The following is a 27,974-nucleotide window of genomic DNA, read 5'->3' on the forward strand; positions in this document are numbered from 1 at the left end:
TTCCCACCCACTATAATAAATAAGGTTACCTCTAAAGCACTCAACATATTGAACAATAATATCAAATATTTTAAAACAATGTACACCTGTCTCCATTCGAAGAACTTTTTCTGTAAGGATTGAAACAGTGTAAGTGCGTTGAATCTAACTAAGTTGGGGTTTTTTAAGCTAGCTATTTCCTTATTTTTGTCTGTAATTTCTTGTTCTTGAATTAAATTTGTTGTTCTATTTAAAATATCCTCACTTGTTCTACAATCTGTTTTTTTTTAAAGATGGAATCCTGTGATGATGGTGACGAGAGTTGAGATGATGATGAGGGAGAAGATAATGAGGATGATGATGAGGAGGAAAATAATGATGATGAGGAATCTGTTTTTTTTTTAAGGTGGGACTTTGTGATGATGATGAAGAGAGTTGAGCTGATGATGATGATGATGATGATGATGATGATGATGATGATGATGATGATGATGATGATGATGATGGATGGTGGTGGTGGTGGTGGTGGTGGTACTTCTTGATGTTGGTGCCAATTGAGATGGGGTGGGAATTCCTTGTGTCACTTTTCTTTTCTTTCTTTCTGGCTCTGATGGAAACAATTTATTTTTATTTCTGTCAAACAATTCAGGGAGGTTGGCTTTGTCACCATCTCTGAAGTGACAAGAACACACTCTTGATGATGATATTGGATCTTTTGTCCTTTCTCCTGAAAAGAAAAGATTTTTAAAAAACCCAATAATTCTGTTGGGCATATTGGGTATATTATTTGATAAGTAGGCTACCTTGTTTTAGACTATCTTGTTTGACACCAGCTCAATGCATGATAAATCAAAGGTGTGCAAGAGTCTAGGTTACTGGTGGGTCTCTCGCCTGTCTTTTATGAAATCGCACATTCAGCAAAATGTCGCACTTCCTCATTACTTCTTTTGATGATTTTGACTAGGTATATAAAAATATGAATTCTTAAATTTACACAGTTAAAGTTGATCTTGGGGTTGAGTGTGGCAAGACTGGCGTTTTCTCTTTATTTCAGTCAGTACTGTACTGGACAGTGCGGTGATGGAAACTTTGGAGTGTCAACAATCGGGCACAGGTAAAGGAGAGAGGTCCCTGTCGCCATCTTGCTTTGTTCACACAGAGTTGCCACCTCGGCTGTCGGGGAGGGAAGGCATGGCAGAATCAGAGAAACTTTCCAAAAAAGAGGAAAGTATGTGTGTTTGTGAGAAGAGAGAGAGAGAGAGAAGAGAGAGAGAGAGGGAGAAGAGAGAGAGAGGAAATATCTGCGTGAGGGGGGGGGGGAGGAGGGGGGAGAGGTTCCGATATTTTATTTATTTATTTTCATTTTGCCATAAAGGTATCGAGTTTAAAGTAAGATTTTAACAAATATTTCTTCTCTTTCTTCTATTTTTCTCCTTTTAAAAAAATTATCACTTATCAGTAGAACTGAACTCTCATTCAGTTTATCTATCAGCCTTAACATCAAAACGTGTAGATTGAGATATCATTTTTGCTTCAACTTCAATAAAAACCTAGTTTGGAATGTATTTTTATTTATAATTTCGTGCAACTGTACACTTTAATCATAAAATATAGGTCTACGTAAGCTAGAACTAGACCTAGATCTGGACTACGAACTCTATCAAATGTTCGACGAGGAGTGCGTGCTTACCTGACTAAAGTGATACACTTTTTCTTCAATTTTTTGTCTGCCTCTCATTTGGAAATCTGTAAAACTTGCAGGAGTGACTCTCTGACTGGTGCAGACAATCTGGTACAAAACACTGGACCATATTTAAGATAAAAATTGTTTTTTTTTTTTTTAGCGATTTTCCAATTATTCCTTTCCCGGACCAAGCACGGATTTTTTGTTTAGAGCCAGCCGATTCGTTGCTAGGCGGACGTGACGTCAGACTGTGGAATCCTATTACATAAAAGAAGTCTAATTAGGGGACACAATTTCATAGAAGAAAAGTGCCAGAAGACAATAGAGAATAAAAAATTATTTTTTTCGCGGCGGTGGTGGGGTTTGAACCTGCGACCTTATTGGTACGACAACTCCGCCTGGCAGGTGAGAGCGTGGCTCTACCGTGTGAGCTATCCACGAACACAAAAATATTCGTTTCAAACCCAAAGTCATTTCTAGATCCCTCTCAACCCACTTCTTGAGATCGCCGATTCGTTCGCCACCATCGCGAAGTAATTTTGACCAGCAGTTAAGCTTAATAGCCAATATTCTCATCACAAACATATAACATAGAAACGATTGAGACATTGAGTATGTTCCGGTGTATGGGGTGAATTTTTAATTCAGAAAAAGTGAGTGGAGCAGGCACTTATGTTGGTAACAACAAGATATGAAGTGAGTAGAAAAGTGCCAGAAGACAATAGAGAAAAAAATTTTTTTCGCGGCGGTGGTGGGGTTTGAACCTGCGACCTTATTGGTACGACAACTCCGCCTGGCAGGTGAGAGCGTGGCTCTACCGTGTGAGCTATCCACGAACACAAAATATTCGTTTCAAACCCAAAGTCATTTCTAGATCCCTCTCAACCCACTTCTTGAGATCGCCGATTCGTTCGCCACCATCGCGAAGTAATTTTGACCAGCAGTTAAGCTTAATAGCCAATATTCTCATCACAAACATATAACATAGAAACGATTGAGACATTGAGTATGCTCCGGTGTATGGGGTGAATTTTTAATTCAGAAAAGTGAGTGGAGCAGGCACTTATGTTGGTAACAACAAGATATGAAGTGAGTAGAAAAGTGCCAGAAGACAATAGAGAATAAAAAATTTTTTCCGCGGCGGTGGTGGGGTTTGAACCTGCGACCTTATTGGTACGACAACTCCGCCTGGCAGGTGAGAGCGTGGCTCTACCGTGTGAGCTATCCACGAACACAAAATATTCGTTTCAAACCCAAAGTCATTTCTAGATCCCTCTCTCACCCACTTCTTGAGATCGCCGATTCGTTCGCCACCATCGCGAAGTAATTTTGACCAGCAGTTAAGCTTAATAGCCAATATTCTCATCACAAACATATAACATAGAAACGATTGAGACATTGAGTATGCTCCGGTGTATGGGGTGAATTTTTAATTCAGAAAAGTGGGTGGAGCAGGCACTTATGTTGGTAACAACAAGATATGAAGTGAGTAGAAAAGTCCCAGAAGACAATAGAGAATAAAAAAATTTTTCCGCGGCGGTGGTGGGGTTTGAACCTGCGACCTTATTGGTACGACAACTCCGCCTGGCAGGTGAGAGCGTGGCTCTACCGTGTGAGCTATCCACGAACACAAAATATTCGTTTCAAACCAAAAGTCATTTCTAGATCCCTCTCTCACCCACTTCTTGAGATCGCCGATTCGTTCGCCACCATCGCGAAGTAATTTTGACCAGCAGTTAAAAAAAATTTAAATTAAAAAAATTTTTTTATTCTCTATTGTCTTCTGGCACTTTTCTACTCACTTCATATCTTGTTGTTACCAACATAAGTGCCTGCTCCACTCACTTTTCTGAATTAAAAATTCACCCCATACACCGGAGCATACTCAATGTCTCAATCGTTTCTATGTTATATGTTTGTGATGAGAATATTGGCTATTAAGCTTAACTGCTGGTCAAAATTACTTCGCGATGGTGGCGAACGAATCGGCGATCTCAAGAAGTGGGTGAGAGAGGGATCTAGAAATGACTTTGGGTTTGAAACGAATATTTTGTGTTCGTGGATAGCTCACACGGTAGAGCCACGCTCTCACCTGCCAGGCGGAGTTGTCGTACCAATAAGGTCGCAGGTTCAAACCCCACCACCGCCGCGGAAAAAAAATTTTTATTCTCTATTGTCTTCTGGCACTTTTCTACTCACTTCATATCTTGTTGTTACCAACATAAGTGCCTGCTCCACTCACTTTTCTGAATTAAAAATTCACCCCATACACCGGAGCATACTCAATGTCTCAATCGTTTCTATGTTATATGTTTGTGATGAGAATATTGGCTATTAAGCTTAACTGCTGGTCAAAATTACTTCGCGATGGTGGCGAACGAATCGGCGATCTCAAGAAGTGGGTGAGAGAGGGATCTAGAAATGACTTTGGGTTTGAAACGAATATTTTGTGTTCGTGGATAGCTCACACGGTAGAGCCACGCTCTCACCTGCCAGGCGGAGTTGTCGTACCAATAAGGTCGCAGGTTCAAACCCCACCACCGCCGCGGAAAAAAATTTTTATTCTCTATTGTCTTCTGGCACTTTTCTACTCACTTCATATCTTGTTGTTACCAACATAAGTGCCTGCTCCACTCACTTTTCTGAATTAAAAATTCACCCCATACACCAGAGCATACTCAATGTCTCAATCGTTTCTATGTTATATGTTTGTGATGAGAATATTGGCTATTAAGCTTAACTGCTGGTCAAAATTACTTCGCGATGGTGGCGAACGAATCGGCGATCTCAAGAAGTGGGTGAGAGAGGGATCTAGAAATGACTTTGGGTTTGAAACGAATATTTTGTGTTCGTGGATAGCTCACACGGTAGAGCCACGCTCTCACCTGCCAGGCGGAGTTGTCGTACCAATAAGGTCGCAGGTTCAAACCCCACCACCGCCGCGGAAAAAAATTTTTATTCTCTATTGTCTTCTGGCACTTTTCTACTCACTTCATATCTTGTTGTTACCAACATAAGTGCCTGCTCCACTCACTTTTCTCAATTCATAACAAACTAACTCAATGAAAATATAAAATGATTATCTCCCTTTGACAATTCATAATAATTTTATAAAAGTCAATCATTACAGAATTTTTTTGAGTCCCCCCTGAGTGGTGTATAGTTGACCTCCTGGAAAAGGCTCTTTACTCCCATTCACTCACCATAATCAGGTGTGAAAGGAGGACATGGTTGTAAACAGCATTATCTCTGTTGAAAAAATGTAATATTGCATAACATGCTTCAATTTCGTCCTACATGTTAAGTATTGCTGTTGGCTTGCCTACTCCTTGTAAAACGCTTTGAGCAAGTTAAGTTCATGTTGCTCTATATAAATGTTCAATTTGTTTGTTTTATTCTTTTTGTTTCTTTTTAATAGTTTTACCTCCTTTGCGACACTGGGTGGGGTCCTTTGACCTCCTATGATGGGCAGGAGGTCATGCTGTGTCTTCTATCTGTTTTCAGAGTTGCTTTCTGTCTTTGTCTTAGAATGGGATTGCTTAGTTTTGTCCCAGCCCTGACTGGGTCCTTGACTGGGAGGGGGGGGGGGGGGCAGTCAAATTTTTGTTTTAGGTGGTTATATTTTTTCCCTTGTAAATCATATAATATCTGTTATGTAATCTGTAAACATTTGAGTGTATTCCTTGTAGAGGGATCCTGTGTTGGTGTCTGGAAGAGACTTTAAGCCGATTTCAAACTAAGTACACTGACGGTGTGCTCTTGGAATCTACATCTGTTCCCCATTTGAAACAATTCCCCATTGTCTTAGGATTTCTTGGGTGCTTTGATTGTCTAGAATATTTTAATATTCCGTTTTCTTCTTTATACTGGCGCTTATTTGACCTAAGTGTGTCCCAAGAGCCGTAAAACCCTTAAGTGAAAAAAAACCCCAGACGTATCCTTAAACACACATCGCACTGTAATATTGTACTTGTACTCCGTAATAATGTTGTACTTGTACTCTGTAATAATATCGTACTTGTACTCTGTAATTATATTGTACTTGTACTCTGTAATAATATTGTACTTGTACTCTGTAATTATATTGTACTTGTACTCTGTAATAATATCGTACTTGTACTCTGTAATAATATTGTACTTGTACTCTGTAATAATATCGTACTTGTACTCTGTAATAATGTTGTACTTGTACTCTGTAATAATGTTGTACTTGTACTCTGTAATAATGTTGTACTTGTACTCTGTAATAATGTTGTACTTGTACTCTGTAATAATATTGTACTTGTACTCTGTAATTATATTGTACTTGTACTCTGTAATAATGTTGTACTTGTACTCTGTAATAATATTGTACTTGTACTCTGTAATAATATTGTACTTGTACTCTGTAATAATGTTGTACTTGTACTCTGTAATAATGTTGTACTTGCACTCTGTAATAATATTGTACTTGTACTCTGTAATAATGTTGTACTTGTACTCTGTAATAATATTGTACTTGTACTCTGTAATTATATTGTACTTGTACTCTGTAATAATGTTGTACTTGTACTCTGTAATAATGTTGTACTTGTACTCTGTAATAATATTGTACTTGTACTCTGTAATAATATTGTACTTGTACTCTGTAATAATATTGTACTTGTACTCTGTAATTATATTGTACTTGTACTCTGTAATTATATTGTACTTGTACTCTGTAATAATATTGTACTTGTACTCTGTAAAAACATGTATTTCAAATTAGGCCCAGAAAACACATCCTTCAAATATCTATCAGTTAAAATGACCCTCATTTTTTTAAAAACTCTCAAACCTGGGACTTCCACGGGAAGTGACAGGGGTATAAATGAAGACCCCAAGACTGACTTTTACACAGCAGTCAAGGACTTATCACAAGAGAATGACTGGGTGTGGTTCCTGACCTCCCATAGCGGGCAGGGAGGTACATACTGTGTCTTCTATCCCCTTCTATCTGTTTTCCAACATGCTTTCTGTCTTTGTCTTGGAATGAGATGGCTTTGTCTTTTTCCTGGCCCTGGTCAGAGTCCTGGCTGGTAGGGAAACAGTCAAATGCATAGTTATTGTTTTGGGAGGTGATATTTTTTTTCCTTGTAAATCATCTCTCTGTTATGCATTGTATTATGTTTAGTTTACATATTATATTATATAATTTGTAAGCATTTGAGTGTGTTCCTCTTAGTTCTGGCCTGTGCTTGTGTCTGGATGAGACTTTTAGGTGATCTCAAACTAAGTACATTGGTGGTATGCTCTTGGAATCTACATCTGATCCCTATTTGAACCAATTCCCCTTTGTCTTAATTTTTCTTTTGTGCTTTAATTGTAATTCTAGAACTTTTTACTATCCCATTTTCTTCCTTTTTACTGGCGCTTATATGACCTTAATGTGTTGCAAGCGCCGTAAAACCCTTAAAAACAAAACAAAACAAACAAGAGAATGATGGAAGCAAGATGGATTGCTGATGGGAGTTCTGTTTTCCAATTAACAATAAATTTCTATGGAGGGGATTGTGTTGTTATCCCATAATAAATCCCTATATCCAATTAACAGTGTCTTTTCATCCTCTTCAATGCCTTTGCGTGGGCCTCCCTTGTTCCAAGTCCTAGATCTTTGCACAGACTTGGGTCGTAGGATCTTCCAGTTTTGGCCGCACAAAGCAACAATGAACGACAACTCGAGTCGCACGTTCCGTCATTCACAGATTTGTTGTAGTATCTGATGGTTAAAATAGGATATATCAAAATATACATGAGTATATATATATATATATATATATATATATATATATATATATATATATATATATATATATATATAATATATATATATATATATATATATATAAATGATCACACGTCCTGTCATTCACGGATTTGTTATAGTGTCTGATGGTAAAATTACGATATATCAAACAATACATCGTTCATGACTGACTCGACTTGACTCAAGAATTTTCGCTTCCTACTCATCTGACCAGGATGCCTCAGCTGCCTCTAAAAGCAATCGTCTGTGTCAATTCCTTCCACAGTTCATAGTCTTTTGCCTAGAATGCTAATGTCAAGAGATTTTCCTTTTATCTTAGTTCTTGGTTATTTTGGAGGCTTATAAGCCTACAGTGTGAATTTCATATATTGCATGCTTCAAGTAAAAAACTGAAATTCAAGAACAAATCTCTTTAACAATGATTTCTTCCATATTGTTTTACAATCATTATCATTAACTGTTCAACTTTTATACAACTCCAGTCCTTCACTAACAAAATCAAAATCTGTAATCTTTGACCTATTCAATCTTTCCAGAATAATTCCATTGAAATATGATTGTGCAAACTGCTTATCCATTAACAGATCATGGTTATTTTACAGAAACCATTGTCAAATCTCTTTCAATAAGAAAACAAGAACAAAAACATTTTATTTATTACATCAGTGACAATGACATGAGGGTCATGATAGCTCAGTTGGCAGAGCACTCGCTTCACATGCAAAGGAACTTTTGTTGATCCTGAGTGTAGTGGAGATTTTGGGATTTGTTTTTTTTTTTTGGATCCCCTGTCCACCCTGTTGGGTACCCGAGTCTGTTAGAACTGGAGGAAAGTACTTTGGATTTCTATCCAAGCAATTCCTGTTGTCCTTATAACGCTTTAGAGAGTGAGATAAAAAAGCCCTCCATGGGCATGGGTCTAACAGCTCTGAGGACGGTTTTTGTTTTATGTTTTTAAGGGTTTTACGGCACTTATAACACATTAAGGTCAAATCAGCGCCAGTAAAAAGGAAGACAATGGGATAGTAAAAAGGTATAGAAATGCAATTTTAAAAATCCAAGAATAAGTAAGACAAAGGGAATGAGTTCAAATGGGGAACAGATGTAGAATCCAAAACCACACTATCAGTGTACTTTGTTTGAGATCACCGAAATGCCTCATCCAGACACAAATACAGGTCCCCCACTGAAAGGAATACACTCAAATGTTTACAAATCATATATATCTAAAACAAAAATTGTAACAGAACATAACAGAGAGATGATTTACAACTATACATTTGACTGTTTCCTTCCCAGTCAGAGTCCGGACAGGGCCAGGACAAAACCAAGTAATCATTCGAAGACAAAGACAGAAAGCAAGTTGGAAAACATATTTAGGGGATAGAAGAGACAGTATGTGCCTCCCTGCCCACGATGGGAGGTCAGCAGGATCCCCACCCAGATGGTTTTTGTCATAAGCATTTGTTTGAGTTGACCTGTAACAGACCTGCCAACTTGAAAATGTTAAAATTCATAATTCTTAAGACTTTAAAAATGTAGTCCCTGTAGTTAACTTCATACGTCAACAATTTACCCTCACAATGATTAAATGACACTTAAAACTCCATAAAATAAATGTGACTGGCATCAACTTTCATCTTCAATAAGTTTTGATGACTAAGAGATGCTCATAAACTTCTGAAGTTGGAGCCAAAAATTCGTAATACTACGAATTTTTCGTAATGGTAGACATGTCTGGTGTAAATGAGAATAGAACAATGAGAGTGTTAGAGGTCAGCTTACTTGTGGTACAATTTGATGAGAGAGTAGTCTTTGGTCATCCTGTGTATCATGTCATCCCAGTCTTTAGGAAACAAGCTGGTCATGTTGTAGGCAGCCTGGAGACATGGAGGATTTTACAGTAAGAAAACTCTAATTACAAATCAATGGATCTGCTGATCATGACATTATGAAAAAAACAAACAAATAAAAACAACAATGAATAATAATAATAATAATAATAATAATAATAATAATAATAATAATAATAATAATAATATAATAATGATAGATAATAAAGATTAATAATAATGATGATAATAATATATATAATAATAATAATAATAATAAATAAATAAATAAATGAATAAATAAATAAACAGATATTAAAAATGAATGAATAAATAAATGAATGAATAAATAAACCGTATTCTTTATATCAAAACTTCCTCGTAGAGAGATACCTAAGTTTCTCCTGATTCTCTGATATCTCTGTCAGGAAAACATTGGCTTGGAGTGCCTGTCACAAACTCAGGAAAATCTGGAGTTCAAACCTACAGAGGGAAATAAAGAACAGACTGTTCCTGGCAACGGTAGAGTCAGTGCTTCTATATGGAGCAGCGACATGGACTCTAACAAAAGCCCTTGAGAAGCAACTGGACGGCTGCTACACTCGTATGCTGCAGATGGTCTTCAACGTAAGCTGGAAAGAGCACGTGTCAAATGAAGAGCTCTACGTTGACCTCCCCCCAATGACTTCAAAGACACAACAGAGAAGACCGAGACTTGCGGGGCACTGCTGGAGACACAAGGAGGAGATTGCAAGCAGTCTTGTGCTATGGGACCCACCTGAGAGAACCAGAAACAGAGGCAGGCAGAATAAAACATACATTGACTGTCTGCTAGATGACACAGGGAGCTGCGTATACTTATGGAGGACAGGACAGAATGGCGAAGACTTGTGGCTCATGTTGGGCGTCCCAAGGGGTGGCCTAAGTAAGTAAGTTTCTCCTGCATCTTCTCCTCCTCCTCCCTCTTTTCTTATTTTTCTCCATCTTCTCTGTGTACTAATAAAACAGTTTGATACAAACCTTGGCTGAATACTCAAACTCCCACGTAATGTGTCCCTCCAAGTTAGCCTTCTCCATGTTCATGATGTAAGTCTCGTGGTCCAAAACTTGCTGTTGACAAAAAAACACAAATAAATCAATCAATATACAATAGAAAAGAAGCCAAACGCCAACTATTTTGTGACAAATTAGTGAATAGGCACAGGTGTATGATACTGAAAAAAGCGTGTATGAAACAGTGCACAGACCTGCCAACCCTTCCATACTCCAAAATTGGAAGGGTTGGCAGCTAGGAGTGTAGGATAAAGCAGCCAGAAAAATGCAAACATTTTTTAAAAAACCATCTCCAAAAAAATACAGCCTCTCTCCAGGTTGGTTGATTTTTCAGGATTTTGTTTTCGTTTATTTCTCTCTCTGCTTTATATACAGTTTTCAGATCTTTGTCAACTCTTTTCTTTGTTTGCTCGGGGTATGGATGAGATGAAATGAAGACACAAAGTTAGCTATGGTCAAATATATTGGCTGTTCAGTTGGTGTGTTGTCTGCTCCTTCCCTTTTCCCTCACCCATCCCCCCCCCCCTCCCCATCCCCCAGTTTAAGGTGTTAAGGTGACAAAATATCAAAGGTGGACCAATACAGAAAACAACCGACTCAGAGGACAAATGTTTCCCATTCTGAAAACAAAAACTCCATCGTCTGCACCCCGGGGACAGGATTATCATTTAGATGATGTAGAACTTTCACGGAAACTAAAAAAAAAACAAAATACACATGCTAGCTCAAATCAAAACAACAAAAACCAAAATAAAACATACAAGCAATCAAACAAAAATACCAAACAAAATATTATTATTATTATTATTATTATTATTATTATTATTATTATTATTATTATTATTATTATTGTTATTATTATTATTATTATTATTATTATTATTATTATTATTATTATTATTATTATTATTATTATTATTATATTATTATTATTATTATTATTATTATTATTATTATTATTAATATTATTATTATTATTACTATTATTATAATTATTACTTACATAGGAGCTACCCTTGTACTTTCCATCCGTTTCATATATCCTGTATCCAGGGTTCAGGTAAGAGAACGTCGTCACACTGGGTCCCAAATAGGCTACACTGATTGGAATCTTGAGAGTTTCCACATCATAGAAAACCTCAAAGCTGTCAGTGTGCTCATGGCCGACAAACTGGGCTGCTATCGTGTTCTGGTAGCTGGAGTAAAGATGGTTCATTTCATTTGTTTAAAGAACAATACAATAACATATACTACTACTACTACTACTACTACTACTACTACTACTACTACTACTACTACTACTACTACTACTACTCCTATTACTACTACTACTATTACTACTACCATTAATAATAACAATAATAACAACAACAACAACAACAACAACAATAATAATAATAATAATAATAATAATAATATAATAATATAATAATGATAATAATGATAATAATAATAATAATGATAATAATAATAATAATAATAATAATAATAATAATAATAATAATAATAATAATAATAATAATAATAATAATAATAATAATAATAATAATAATATTAACATATATATATATGTAGTATGATGGTTTCATACTTCTTGTATTTTTTTAAATAGCACTTTCTGTTATGGTCTCCTTCTATTCGTCTTGCGGTATGCTGCGCGCCGTCGCACTTAAGTGGGGAGAAAGGATAAAACCAGTGGCGCACCTCGCTTCAACGTCATTCGCCTCCCGACTCACGTCGGGGGCAATCCTAATTGAAATAAAACTATTAGATAGTAAGATTTAATAGGTGTTATTTCTGTTTCTTTATTTGACAGGTATGTTGAACTTTTATTATTAACATTGTCATAAGCATTATTATTATTATTATTATTATTATTATTATTATTATTATTATTATTATTATTATTATTATTATTATTATTATTATTATTATTATTATTATTATTATTATTATTGCTGTTGCATTTATTGTTTTAATTATTGACATCGTGATTTCTTATTTTATTCATATCATTTCCATGGATTGTTAATGCCTTTGTGTTATGACAGTAAATCGAATACGTGCCAGTATAACTTGTATCTGTCATGAGGAAAATACTTAGTCTATTTAATTGATTACATGAGTGCTAGCAATAATCTGTTTATCACGATTACAAACTTACCACGATCTTTATTACTGGTGATTTGTAAATAATATCGGCCTACTCTAATGTTGTTGGTATAATTATCCTGTCACTGTCACATCCCTTCCATCTATCCATCTATATCTCTCTGTATCTATCTATCTATCTATCTATCTATCTATCTATCTATCTATCATCTATCTATCTATCTATCCATCCATCCATCTACCGACCACCTACGGACCTATCTATCTGTATACTTACTAATCTGTCTGCCTATGCACATATGTACCCATCTTTATATATTTACCTTTTCAATTACTTAGTATGAGATTACAGTTGGCTACATATCAATCTACCTAATAATCTATTCAACTATCTATATGCCTGTCACCTGATACACATATAGGCATAAGTACCTATTGTCTGACTAGCTGTATGCTCAGTTATTGGTCTGTCTGTCAAGCTTTCTTGGTCATTAATCGTTATAGCTGTATAATGTCCTGATGATGCCCTGCATCATAGAATTATACCAAACTTCTGAGATTGTTGGTAGTGATTTATATCTTATGCTTTTATGCTTAATGATGTTGGCATATTCGATGCCATTATCTCACTTGGTAAATATTCATGTTTTATTGATACATTCGATTATCATTATATTACTAATTTTGGCCACATCGCCACTCGACTTACGTTGAGGGCTGAGTGCCAATCTTCATTTTCTATTCCATTATATAACATGCATTGGCAGTATCGCCACTCGACTTACGTTGAGGGCTGAGTGCCAATCTTCATTTTCTATTCCATTATATAACATGCATTGGCCGTATCGCCACTCGACTTACGTTGAGGGCTGAGTGCCAATCTTCATTTTCTATTCCATTATATAACATGCATTGGCAGTATCGCCACTCGACTTACGTTGAGGGCTGAGTGCCAATCTTCATTTTCTATTCCATTATATGACATGCATTGGCCGTATCGCCACTCGACTTACGTTGAGGGCTGAGTGCCAATCTTCATTTTCTATTCCATTATATGACATGCATTGGCCGTATCGCCACTCGACTTACGTTGAGGGCTGAGTGCCAATCTTCATTTTCTATTCCATTATATAACATGCATTGGCCGTATCGCCACTCGACTTACGTTGAGGGCTGAGTGCCAATCTTCATTTTCTATTCCATTATATAACATGCATTGGCCGTATCGCCACTCGACTTACGTTGAGGGCTGAGTGCCAATCTTCATTTTCTATTCCATTATATAACATGCATTGGCCGTATCGCCACTCGACTTACGTTGAGGGCTGAGTGCCAATCTTCATTTTCTATTCCATTATATAACATGCATTGGCCGTATCGCCACTCGACTTACGTTGAGGGCTGAGTGCCAATCTTCATTTTCTATTCCATTATATAACATGCATTGGCCGTATCGCCACTCGACTTACGTTGAGGGCTGAGTGCCAATCTTCATTTTCTATTCCATTATATAACATGCATTGGCCGTATCGCCACTCGACTTACGTTGAGGGCTGAGTGCCAATCTTCATTTTCTATTCCATTATATAACATGCATTGGCCGTATCGCCACTCGACTTACGTTGAGGGCTGAGTGCCAATCTTCATTTTCTATTCCATTATATAACATGCATTGGCCGTATCGCCACTCGACTTACGTTGAGGGCTGAGTGCCAATCTTCATTTTCTATTCCATTATATAACATGCATTGGCCGTATCGCCACTCGACTTACGTTGAGGGCTGAGTGCCAATCTTCATTTTCTATTCCATTATATAACATGCATTGGTCATTCGCCTCCCGACTCACGTCGGGGGCAATCCTAATTGAAATAAAACTATTAGATAGTAAGATTTAATAGTGTGTTATTTCTGTTTCTTTATTTGACAGTGTCGCCCCTTCCTTAGAACCAATCACGACCCTGAGCATTGCGCGAGAGAAAAACTCAGCATATCTCTTGCGCAAAATAAGATCTTGTTTTGTTCTATCACTCCCTCTTCATTCGTCCCAAGCCTCAAGAAGCCTGCCACGCTGCCTGCCAAAATAGCGGCACTGGCAACTACACACATCTCATTCTCAACAACAAAAACTACGCCTTATTATCAAGAAATATCTCGCCACCAAACCTCTCAGAACAACTCCATACATCCTCCCTATCAAATCTCTCTCATTTACTCCATCGACTATATTACACCTTCCTCATTAAAAACTACACGTAACTTGAAGAAAACTACAAAGAGGCTTCATTATTGTATGTACCCCCTGCAACCCAAATAACAAGATTATTACATTGGCGCCCAGCGTATGGGAAGGCCCGACACTGTGAAAATAAGGACCGCTTTGACTGTGCAATAGATGATAGCGATGTTGGCTGCATAGCAACCAAGAGAGGGCATCCGATGACAACCCTAGATAACAGTGATGACAACCCACGCTGAGACAAAGAAATTAAGTGAATGATCTGATGTGCGGTGTTAATCGTATTTTCTCTTAACAGTGAAAATATTATGTTTAGAAACATTCTTTACATCAGGCCTGATAATTTTATTTTATATTTCCTTTCATTTTTTGTTGTGTGTTTTAACGTGTCATTGTATTTCATTTCTTTTGCCTTTTGTTTCGCTGCCCGGTCTGATCAACCGAGTGGTGAGACATATTTGGTGTAAATTATTTACTTATATTTCCATCCCCCCCCCCCCCCCCACCACAACTCGAGTACCTCCTCGTCCCCTCTCCACGTGAATATTTACCTCGTTTGTTTGCTTTTATTATTATGAATTTTTAATTTGTATTTTTTCTCTCTTCCGTTACATGTTTTCACTATGCTCATTTTATAACAGCTCCATTTATTTGTTCTTGACACTTTGTCCATGCACGCAAATTTTATAGTGATTTTGTTTATGTTTATTTTGACTTGTACCTTTCTGGTCTGTGGGCAGTATCATGAAATTTATAACATATGTTTGCGTGTGTCAAGCACTTTACTCACAGCATGAGTGCTCAGAACACTTATCATTTTGTATGTTATGATCAGTAGAACGTAACCTCCAAGTAAATGGAAATAATAATACGTTTCCATCTTTCCTTCTTTTGGAAGACAGTTGTTAATGTTAGGTCATACTTTCTGGTTGATTGCGCACACTAAGACTCGCTGACTGGGTTAGGTGTCAGACATTCAACAACTCCTCTTTTTGCTTTTATCAGATATCTCAAGTATTGGATTCCAAGTAAATCCGGAAACAAGCCCTTCTGTCTCCCCTTTTCTCCTGCCTGCTATCAATTTCAGACAGGACTTAGTGGACTTAGTTGTTCTTTTGTTAGAGACGAAGTGTGACTTTTGAAAATGCATTTCTTTGTTTGGGGGCTTAGTTGGAATTCCCGCATTCCAATTTTCTCCCCTTTTGGCTGTTCAGTTCTTAATTTTATTTTACTTTGTACTGACATTCACCATTCTACGCGCCCCTCATCCACTCTCTACCTCCCTCCACTCCCTCTTCCCCGTCACTCACTCATCACTTATTGTTAATCACTTTTGCAGTCCTTACAACTCCACCGCCCCCCCCCCTTCTCTCTCTCTGTCTCACTACCTGTTCTCCCCCCCCCCTCTCTCTCTCTATCTCTCTCTCTCTCTCTCTCTCTCTCTCTCTCTCTCTCTATCTATCTATCTATCTATCTATCTATCTATCTATCTCCAACGCTCTAGTAAAATGGCTGAGTCGATTCAGAATTTGATCGACGGCATCGCTGCTCTGTCGAATGAGCAATAAAGAATGGAATTGCTCAATGCAGTGCAGGAAACAAAGAAAACGGAGCAACCTGTCAATGTCTCAGCCGTTAGAGCTGACGCTCCACGACTTTCCACCTTTTCCGGGGATGACGGGTCCCCTTCTCATTGTTCCTTTTTGCAGTGGAAACTGGAGGTTAAAGACCTCCAGTGCTCTCATATGTTCTCGGAACGCATCCTTGTGGCGGCCATGAGACGCTCTCTAAAAGGGCTACCGGCGACCTCATTCTTCAGATGGGGGAGGAAGTGACCTGCGACGCGATCATTCAAAGTCTTGATCGACTTTATGGTAATATTTTGCCTTCTTCCGATCTCTTGCAAAAGATTGCCATCGCGTCGCAGGTAGAGAATGAAGCAGTCACAGCGAGGGCTGTTAGGCTTCAGGCCTTGGTGGCACAGGTGTCAGGCAAAGTGCCACCTCTCATTACTGCTGAAGGTGGAGCGGACATGTTGAGCGCTCATACATGATTGCATGGGCATTACGATAATTGCTATTTTATTAATTGCTATTATATTATTATCTTTTATGTATATTTTCCTCTTTATCTGGGATTAGTTGCTTATAGTTTATTAAGAAAATCGGGGACGATTTTTTGTCTTGAGGGGGAAGTATGTAGTATGATGGTTTCATACTTCTTGTATTTTTTTAAATAGCACTTTCTGTTATGGTCTCCTTCTATTCGTCTTGCGGTATGCTGCGCGCCGTCGCACTTAAGTGGGGAGAAAGGATAAAACCAGTGGCGCACCTCGCTTCAACGTCATTCGCCTCCCGACTCACGTCGGGGGCAATCCTAATTGAAATAAAACTATTAGATAGTAAGATTTAATAGTGTGTTATTTCTGTTTCTTTATTTGACAGGTATGTTGAACTTTTATTATTAACATTGTCATAAGCATTATTATTATTATTATTATTATTATTATTATTATTATTATTATTATTATTATTATTATTTATTATTGCTGTTGCATTTATTGTTTTAATTATTGACATCGTGATTTCTTATTTTATTCATATCATTTCCATGGATTGTTAATGCCTTTGTGTAATGACAGTAAATCGAATACGTGCCAGTATAACTTGTATCTGTCATGAGGAAAATACTTAGTCTATTTAATTGATTACATGAGTGCTAGCAATAATCTGTTTATCACGATTACAAACTTACCACGATCTTTATTACTGGTGATTTGTAAATAATATCGGCCTACTCTAATGTTGTTGGTATAATTATCCTGTCACTGTCACATCCCTTCCATCTATCCATCTATATCTCTCTGTATCTATCTATCTATCTATCTATCTATCTATCTATCTATCTATCCATCCATCCATCTACCGACCGACCTACGGACCTATCTATCTGTATACTTACTAATCTGTCTGCCTATGCACATATGTACCTATCTTTATATATTTACCTTTTCAATTACTTAGTATGAGATTACAGTTGGCTACATATCAATCTACCTAATAATCTATTCAACTATCTATATGCCTGTCACCTGATACACATATAGGCATAAGTACCTATTGTCTGACTAGCTGTATGCTCAGTTATTGGTCTGTCTGTCAAGCTTTCTTGGTCATTAATCGTTATAGCTGTATAATGTCCTGATGATGCCCTGCATCATAGAATTATACCAAACTTCTGAGATTGTTGGTAGTGATTTATATCTTATGCTTTTATGCTTAATGATGTTGGCATATTCGATGCCATTATCTCACTTGGTAAATATTCATGTTTTATTGATACATTCGATTATCATTATATTACTAATTTTGGCCGTATCGCCACTCGACTTACGTTGAGGGCTGAGTGCCAATCTTCATTTTCTATTCCATTATATAACATGCATTGGCCGTATCGCCACTCGACTTACGTTGAGGGCTGAGTGCCAATCTTCATTTTCTATTCCATTATATAACATGCATTGGCAGTATCGCCACTCGACTTACGTTGAGGGCTGAGTGCCAATCTTCATTTTCTATTCCATTATATGACATGCATTGGCCGTATCGCCACTCGACTTACGTTGAGGGCTGAGTGCCAATCTTCATTTTCTATTCCATTATATGACATGCATTGGCCGTATCGCCACTCGACTTACGTTGAGGGCTGAGTGCCAATCTTCATTTTCTATTCCATTATATAACATGCATTGGCAGTATCGCCACTCGACTTACGTTGAGGGCTGAGTGCCAATCTTCATTTTCTATTCCATTATATGACATGCATTGGCCGTATCGCCACTCGACTTACGTTGAGGGCTGAGTGCCAATCTTCATTTTCTATTCCATTATATAACATGCATTGGCCGTATCGCCACTCGACTTACGTTGAGGGCTGAGTGCCAATCTTCATTTTCTATTCCATTATATAACATGCATTGGCCGTATCGCCACTCGACTTACGTTGAGGGCTGAGTGCCAATCTTCATTTTCTATTCCATTATATGACATGCATTGGCCGTATCGCCACTCGACTTACGTTGAGGGCTGAGTGCCAATCTTCATTTTCTATTCCATTATATAACATGCATTGGCCGTATCGCCACTCGACTTACGTTGAGGGCTGAGTGCCAATCTTCATTTTCTATTCCATTATATAACATGCATTGGCCGTATCGCCACTCGACTTACGTTGAGGGCTGAGTGCCAATCTTCATTTTCTATTCCATTATATAACATGCATTGGCCGTATCGCCACTCGACTTACGTTGAGGGCTGAGTGCCAATCTTCATTTTCTATTCCATTATATGACATGCATTGGCCGTATCGCCACTCGACTTACGTTGAGGGCTGAGTGCCAATCTTCATTTTCTATTCCATTATATAACATGCATTGGCCGTATCGCCACTCGACTTACGTTGAGGGCTGAGTGCCAATCTTCATTTTCTATTCCATTATATGACATGCATTGGCCGTATCGCCACTCGACTTACGTTGAGGGCTGAGTGCCAATCTTCATTTTCTATTCCATTATATAACATGCATTGGCCGTATCGCCACTCGACTTACGTTGAGGGCTGAGTGCCAATCTTCATTTTCTATTCCATTATATGACATGCATTGGCCGTATCGCCACTCGACTTACGTTGAGGGCTGAGTGCCAATCTTCATTTTCTATTCCATTATATAACATGCATTGGCCGTATCGCCACTCGACTTACGTTGAGGGCTGAGTGCCAATCTTCATTTTCTATTCCATTATATGACATGCATTGGCCGTATCGCCACTCGACTTACGTTGAGGGCTGAGTGCCAATCTTCATTTTCTATTCCATTATATAACATGCATTGGCAGTATCGCCACTCGACTTACGTTGAGGGCTGAGTGCCAATCTTCATTTTCTATTCCATTATATAACATGCATTGGCCGTATCGCCACTCGACTTACGTTGAGGGCTGAGTGCCAATCTTCATTTTCTATTCCATTATATAACATGCATTGGCCGTATCGCCACTCGACTTACGTTGAGGGCTGAGTGCCAATCTTCATTTTCTATTCCATTATATAACATGCATTGGCCGTATCGCCACTCGACTTACGTTGAGGGATGAGTGCCAATCTTCATTTTCTATTCCATTATATAACATGCATTGGCCGTATCGCCACTCGACTTACGTTGAGGGCTGAGTGCCAAACTTCATTTTCTATTCCATTATATAACATGCATTGGTCATTCGCCTCCCGACTCACGTCGGGGGCAATCCTAATTGAAATAAAACTATTAGATAGTAAGATTTAATAGTGTGTTATTTCTGTTTCTTTATTTGACAGTGTCGCCCCTTCCTTAGAACCAATCACGACCCTGAGCATTGCGCGAGAGAAAAACTCAGCATATCTCTTGCGCAAAATAAGATCTTGTTTTGTTCTATCACTCCCTCTTCATTCGTCCCAAGCCTCAAGAAGCCTGCCACGCTGCCTGCCAAAATAGCGGCACTGGCAACTACACACATCTCATTCTCAACAACAAAAACTACACCTTATTATCAAGAAATATCTCGCCACCAAACCTCTCAGAACAACTCCATACATCCTCCCTATCAAATCTCTCTCATTTACTCCATCGACTATATTACACCTTCCTCATTAAAAACTACACGTAACTTGAAGAAAACTACAAAGAGGCTTCATTATTGTATGTACCCCCTGCAACCCAAATAACAAGATACCACAATAACAAGATTATGACATATATATATATATATATATATATATATATATATATATATATATATATATATATATATATATATATTATATATATAGATTCAGACACAACTTTAATTGCTATACTCTACGTCAAATCTAGCACAGGATTTTTTCCTCAGGATTCTCATTTGTAAAAACCATGATAACCATTTTTATTTCCGCAAAAAATTTGCCAAAAAATGCGAATTTGGCCAAATTCAAGGCCAAAAATTATATTTATACTGATTAAGTCTGTATTGGTGACAAGTCTGAGACAACAATAATATATATATATATATATATATATATATATATATATATATATATATATATATATATATATATATATATATATGTTGCCATGTTGGATAATACAACTCACCGACTGATAATTTTGTAATAATTCCAGCTCCAAGGCTTCAGACAGGCTGTATTACCTGGTGGAATGTGGCCTAAAATGTGGACCTGATAGGAGGAGATCAGATTAAATCTATATCTACTGTTTTATACAAAACCATGTCAGATGTATTCATCTTATACCATGACAGTGCCTACTCCCTGCATTTGACAACAACGTTTACATAGCTTAAACTTTTGAATCATAAAAACTAAAAATGACAAAAGCAAGAAAAACAGCGGCAACGAAGAAAAAAACCAACAAAAATAGACTTGGGAAATCAATAAAACCAAAACACAGCATGGAATCTCTGTCATTAAAATAATAAAGAAAGAAAAAAAAAGAGAAACAAACAAACAAAGAAATTGATTGAGTATGACAGATTCAAATCAACTACAATAAAATCCATTGTACACAAATCCTATTGATCTATTTACCTTTTCGTTGTTGTCTTCAGCTGCCTGGAGAGTTTTAATCAACCACTGGAGTTCTCCATTGGGGTCAGTTGTGTTCAACATCAACCAGCTGTGAGAAAAACACACCATTGGATTGGGTTGTACAAATCAAAACTCAAATGTAAATTGTAACCATGGAAACAAATCATAAACGTCAAAGGTCATTCCAAATGATACCCTAAAAAGTCCTTCTGGAACTTATCATGGGTTCTCTCTCTCTCTCTCTCTCTCTCTCTCTCTCTCTCTCTCTCTCTCTCTCTCTCTCTCTCTCTCTCTCTCTCGCTCTCTCTCTCTCCCTTCCGCGCACACACACGATCTCTCTGTAAATTGCATAAGATAAAAAGATGACTCACAAATTCAGGTTGTTGCAGTAGTTCATGTTGACAGAAATAATCCTGAATCCTGGGTATGGAGATACAGTGTAGTAACCTCCCCTGAAAGTTTTCATGGAAATGAAATTGTACTTTTGAATTCTTCTTTATTCATGACATTCCCATTACCATGACGTGCAATACAAATCAATAAATATTTTGATACTGCTATTTTGTCATAATTCGACCGAAAACAAAACAAAATTTATTTCATATCTTCAAACAAAAATTCATATTTTCATTTCAAGAATTAATCATGATGCAATTTGCAATTGAATGCGGCAATAAAGATAAGACAAGATTCTCTATTTCTACTTATCTACAATTGGATTTTGAAAAACAATTAAGCAAACACATAGAAAGATAGAAATGAAATCATTTTACGGCATAGTGGATAAATTGTTGACCAAATATAGGAGACTGGGAATTCCCATTAAAGTCGTAGGATCTAATGGTCTATTTCTAGTTTCACAATGTGGGGTCATTTGGGGAACGTCTCACTTCTATAGCTTTAGTCAAATGAACTTCCTTTACATATTTCAGCAATGTGATCTAGTGGTATATCACTCGCCTTTGGATCAGAAGGTCCTGGGTTCAAGTCCCAAGCTGCGCATAGTTGAATCCTTGGAAAAGGCTCTTGACTCATATTCTCTCACTGTTCTCGGGTGTAAAACGAGTACCTGGTCATTAACCTGTCATCTGCATTATTTGCGGCCGCAAATGGCAATTTGTGGCCGCAAATATCAGGGCGATCCTCAAGTTTTGGCAAATTGCCCAAAATTGGCAAAATTTGGCAAATTTTTGTTTATGAAAAAAAGGGAAAACAAAATAACGATAAAAAGGTGCGAAACTTTTCTGGAAGTCTGTGGCAGATCATGTTCCATCTCTCGCTGCCTTGGCGTCCCGGTAAGCCTTCTCAACATGCTCGTCAGCTGATGCTGAAAAAAATTTTTCTTTTATATAATCTGGTTTTGTCTTCTAGAAGGCGTAGACTCACAGAAGACAACATCAAAGGGCTAGATTTCCTTTACTACAATACGTTCAATGATCCTCTTTTTTTGAGTAGTAAAGGAAAACTAGGCCTTTTTGGAAAATTTCTTGGCTTATTTTGGGAATTTTTTGGGCAAATTTTGGCAAATTTTAGGCCCCAACCTGGCAAAAAATGCAGATGACAGATAAACAGTGTTGTCTCTGTCTGAAAAAAAAATTGTAATATCGCCTAACATTTCTAGTCCTAAATGCTGTTGGCTAGGGACCCCTTGTAAAGCGATTTGAGTATGTTTAGTGGAAATTGTGCTACATAGAATCTCAAGTAAAGCACAAGTTATTTCATCGGTCTTTTTTTGTTTTTTGCTTGTTATTTTTTTCCCTCTGATTGACGGTATTCCTGTCATCAACACAAACTTTCAAGCAATGTTGATGGAAATCAAGGCTAGACAAGGAAGACATTTTAAAAAAACTAACCCTTCAGAACTACAAGGACCATGGAGCCAGAGTCTATCCCGGTTTCTATAACGTGAAACGGACAATAACAACTGCTTGCTATCCTTTGGATAAGATGGTGGCTACAAAGTATTTTCTGCCAGATCTAACAGACCCAACTACCCAATCAATGTTGGGTAGACAGGGGGATCAGGAAAAACAATCTCGACTCCAAGCGAAATCAATCGCAATCCCTCTGTTTATGAAGAACGTACTTTACCAACTGGATTACAGGGACTCCGAAGAACAAATAATCACATATAAAACACAATTCTATTTGGTCAGAATGCCAGTCTACAAAGGTTTACTCTGTGTCACTTATGGGGGGTTGTGGTCCCCCAGACAGTAAGATTCCACATTTACCATTTGACAGTCTCAATGGCATCCTTGGGTAGCCAATGTTGCCAACTTTCTGCCAGGGCGTTGTACAACCAGCTGATGGAATTGTTGCCTTTGACATAAGCCGGTGGGAAGCTGGGATAAAATTAGAAAACATGATTTAAAAGACAAAGTAAGGATGACATGTGAGACGTGTGTGCTGGATGATGATAAATGAATGGGTCAGGGTTAACAACTTTTACACATCAATACAGTCAATAACAATAAAATAGTAGACTTTCTGGCAATAAGACTAAATAAATAAATAAATAAATAAATAAATAAATAAATAAATATATTAATTAATCTAGACACTTTTTCTAATTCTTATCTTACACCAGTGCCTGCTCCCTGACTTGTCACATAGATTAGTATATTGTTTTGTTTTTTATGTTGTTGTAGCAACTAATAAAGGCATGACCTCTGACCTGTTGACAGGGGAGCTTTCATGATTGCCCAGAGACGGGTAGACAGGCTTGTCGGGAAGATACTTGAGTAGAAGATCTGTCAGTTGGCCAAGGATGTGAGTCTGGGCAGCTCTGCTTTGGTTCCAGACATTGTGGGCCGGCAAGTCACCCGTCCAGATGATGTAATCAAACTGGGGAAAAGGGAAATAACAATCGGTTTGCATTGCAGTCAACAGCCAACCTTTTAAAGAGGAAAAATGTGTGGCTATGTGGTCAAGTGGTATGACACTCGCCTTCGGATTGAAATGGGTTCTGTGTTTGAGTCCCGAGCAGCGCATAGTATTCACATTCATTTACGTACACATGTATAAAATGAGGACGAGGTCATTGTCTCTGTACGAAAAAATTGTAATAACACCTAGATTGGCGTCATGTCCTAACCTACATTTTAAGTGTTGCTGTTGGCTAGGGACCCCTTGTAAAGCACTTTGAGCATGTTTAGTGGATATTGCGCTATTTTAAAAAAAATTCTCAATGATCAAAAACAGAACACTCAGGTGTTTACAACCATTTACATCCACATCTACTACATTGACAATAAATGTCAAGTTTGCGATACAAAAGGTTTATTTGTTCAAACCGTTACCGTTGTTAACATTGAATTGTGACAGATGGCCGGTTTTGGTTTGCCTTTTATTTTAACACAGAGTCCATTGTGCTAGTTTTTGTCAATTTTAAGGTTAAAATCATTTCAGTTCCAGTAACCAGGACAGTGAGGCCGACGGTGTTGTATCAATTGGACCCAGAGTATGACTCTCTGACACTGTGCTCAGATTTCTATTCTCTGTTTTCATCTGGCACTTCTCTATAGCCTATATTTCTCACCAATGGATAATTACGTACTGTGTCTTTCTTTTTACACTTAGTCTGGGTAAACAGAGTTGGATAAATGAGAGAAGAAAGACTTCAAAAATACATACTGTGTCTTTTTTGGTGGATTACAGATAGTTTAGGTAAACAGAGTTGGATAAATGAGAGAAGAAAGACTTCAAAAATACTTACTGTGTCTTTCTTGGTGGCCAGGTGAGCAAGCAGATTCTCTAATGTCCAAACTGGGATGTCACAGTTACCGCGGTAACCATATACCAGCCCTAATTTCACCTCAAACACCAATAATAGTTCATTCAGAAAAACGGCACTTCAATACTACAAATTATATCAGTTTCACATGTCATAGTCATTAATCACACAAAAGCACACAACTGAGTCCAATCATTGCAAATCTTATACACATCAATGTTATCTATCACACCACACTAATCATTGTCACTCCAGTCATTCAATCACACACACACAAACACACACACACACACACCCACACACACACACACACACACACACCGTACCCATCACTACAAATCTTATACACATCAATGTTATTTATCACACACTAATCATTGTCACTCCAGTCATTCAATCCTCCCTGTTTTCTTGTGTATGTGGAAAACGCGTTGAAATGAGATGTCTATTATGTCATGTGGTAGTTTGCTCCATTCACATAATGTTCGAAGGAAAAGCTGTATTTGAATGTGTTTGTTCTTGCAAATGGCTGGAATGTGTCGATGTGATGAAGCCTGGTTGAGCATCTGTTGATTTTTTAAAATTCTTAATGTAGATTGGAATGGTTATGGAGGTGACAGGAATTATTTAAATAACCCCCCCCCCCCCCCCCCACTAATCTTTTGTCAGAATTTGATTGTTGTTTCCAGTGATTTTTACAAGAGAAGAGTAACTATGATGCAACGATCGTCTCCAGAAGCAAAAGTCATCAGTTACTGATTACTGATCTCTTGCTGAAAGCGATGGAAATGACAGTCATATCCTAACTAAAGTCAGACATTGAGTCGACTTTAAATCAGCCCCAATGGCTGGTAGGTTGTTTTTTTTTAAAAAGTCAACCCCACCTAAAAAATATTTTTTAAAAAAACACCCAAAAAATATATAAAAATATTTAAATATAAACGAATAGTAACTGGCAACAAATCAAAATGTGTAGGGCATCAATAATTATTTAAATTTCAAATTTATAAAAAATCTCTTATAGAAATGTGAAATACCAGATTTGAAGTCATTTGACATAAAGACATCACATAATTTATAATACATCTGTCCTGTCAGAAAGTTGCACTGAAAAGTGCGCAAAGTTGCACCAGAAAATCAAGGAAGTTACACCAAAAGTTGCAAAAAATGGCAAAAGTTGCACTAAATCAAAAACTGCAAAGGGGAATGATAAAAATGAATGTATTCGCATAACAGAGCAACACCAGGCAACATGATGATCACAATGAAGACAGAATTGACTACACAAAGACTACACTCAACATAGACCATTATCATTTGTTCACTACGAGCGTGAAAAGTTTATTTAAACTAATAAGGAAAAAAAATTATAATGATAATAACAATACTAAAAATTATCTATTATTATTATGATGATGATTATTATGATGATGATGATGATGATGATGATGATGATGATGATGATGATGATGATATTATTATTATTATTATTATTATTATTATTATTATTATTATTATGATGATATGATGATGATGATGATGATGATGATGATGATGATGATGATGATGATGATATATTATTATTATTATTATTATTATTTATTATTATTATTATTATTATTATATTATTATTATCATTATTATTATTATTATTATTATTATTATTATTATTATTATTATTATTATTATTATTATTATTATTATAAATAATCATCATAATCATAATAATAATCATCATCATCATAATAATAATAGATAATTTTTGGTATTGTTATTATCATTATAATTTTTTTCCTTATTAGTTTAAATAAACTTTTCACGCTCGTAGTGAACAAATGATAATGGTCTGTGTTGAGTGTAGTCTTTGTGTAGTCAATTCTGTCTTCAATGTGATCATCATGTTGCCTGGTGTTGCTCTGTTATGCGAATACATTCATTTTTATCTATCCCCTTTGCAGTTTTTGACTATTATATAATAATAATATAATAATAATAATAATAATAATAATAATATAATAATAATAATAATAATAATAAATAATAATAATAATATAATAATAATAATTATTATTATTATTATTATTATTATTATTATTATTATTATTATTATTATTATATTATACTATTACTATTATATTATTATTATTATTATCATCATCATCATCATCATCATCATCATCATCATATTTATTATTGTTATTTTTATTACATTATTAAATTATTATTATTATTATTATTATTATTATTATTATTATTATTATATTATTATTATTATTATTATTATTATTATTATTATTATTATTATTATTATCATTATTATTATTATTATCTATTATAGAAAATTGTGGAAGGAAATGAAAGAAATAGCATTCCTCTGTTGAAATCTTTAGTATTTGTCTCTATAAAGTCATGGGGGCCAAATGGACCCCAAATCAGGAAATCGTACTTTCTAGTATTTTCTCTTTGAACCATTTGGGCCCCAAATCGGAAAGGCTGCCTCTATTCTCACCCCCCCCCCCCCCCCCCCCCCGGGCCGATTGGATTACCGAAAAAAAACGTCGCCGGCTTTTTGCGATTTGGATTTGATTGATTTTTTTTTTAATTGTGCAACTTGTGACAAGAAACTTAACAAATTACTGCATTACAACCTTTGGATTAAACATACAACAAATGTGGACTACTATTATGAAGACTAGCATCCTAGACTAGGGGGGTGAGAATAGTCACTTCGAATCGGAAATTCTCAAATTCCAGATGAGCATGCTCAGCGTGAGTAAATTATGCACGTGAGAAGCATGAAATTTGGCATGGTCATGGACCTCATCATTTTAGGGAAAGTCACCTAATTTCAGGTCCCTGTGTCAAAAAATTGACTGTTTTATGAATACCCCCCCCCCCTCGGGGTCTTTTTGGCCCCAAGTATGAAAATAGGGT

At 36.7% G+C, this 27,974-nt stretch overlaps 1 protein-coding gene across 1 annotated transcript in view; it reads right to left on the reverse strand.

Moving 5' to 3' along the window:
* Positions 1-7,122: 7,122 nt before the first annotated feature.
* LOC144956298 (sphingomyelin phosphodiesterase-like) overlaps positions 7,123-27,974 on the reverse strand; it is a 49,096-nt gene continuing 28,244 nt past the window's right edge. The window contains exons 5-15 of the mRNA XM_078886789.1: positions 27,418-27,439; positions 25,023-25,119; positions 23,982-24,151; positions 23,539-23,649; positions 21,676-21,756; positions 21,305-21,392; positions 20,853-20,935; positions 11,337-11,529; positions 10,301-10,390; positions 9,234-9,328; positions 7,123-7,400 (exon numbers count right to left, since the gene is read on the reverse strand). Of these exons, the coding sequence (XP_078742915.1) occupies positions 7,229-7,400; positions 9,234-9,328; positions 10,301-10,390; positions 11,337-11,529; positions 20,853-20,935; positions 21,305-21,392; positions 21,676-21,756; positions 23,539-23,649; positions 23,982-24,151; positions 25,023-25,119; positions 27,418-27,439 (1,202 nt within the window). The 3' untranslated portion in view covers positions 7,123-7,228. The remainder of the gene's footprint in view (positions 7,401-9,233; positions 9,329-10,300; positions 10,391-11,336; positions 11,530-20,852; positions 20,936-21,304; positions 21,393-21,675; positions 21,757-23,538; positions 23,650-23,981; positions 24,152-25,022; positions 25,120-27,417; positions 27,440-27,974) is intronic.

The sequence above is a fragment of the Berghia stephanieae genome, chromosome 11 (genome assembly GCF_034508935.2).
Source record: "Berghia stephanieae isolate SIO BIC M18660-M18661 chromosome 11, UCSD_Bste_1.3, whole genome shotgun sequence".
Classification (NCBI taxonomy): Eukaryota; Metazoa; Mollusca; class Gastropoda; order Nudibranchia; family Aeolidiidae; genus Berghia; species Berghia stephanieae.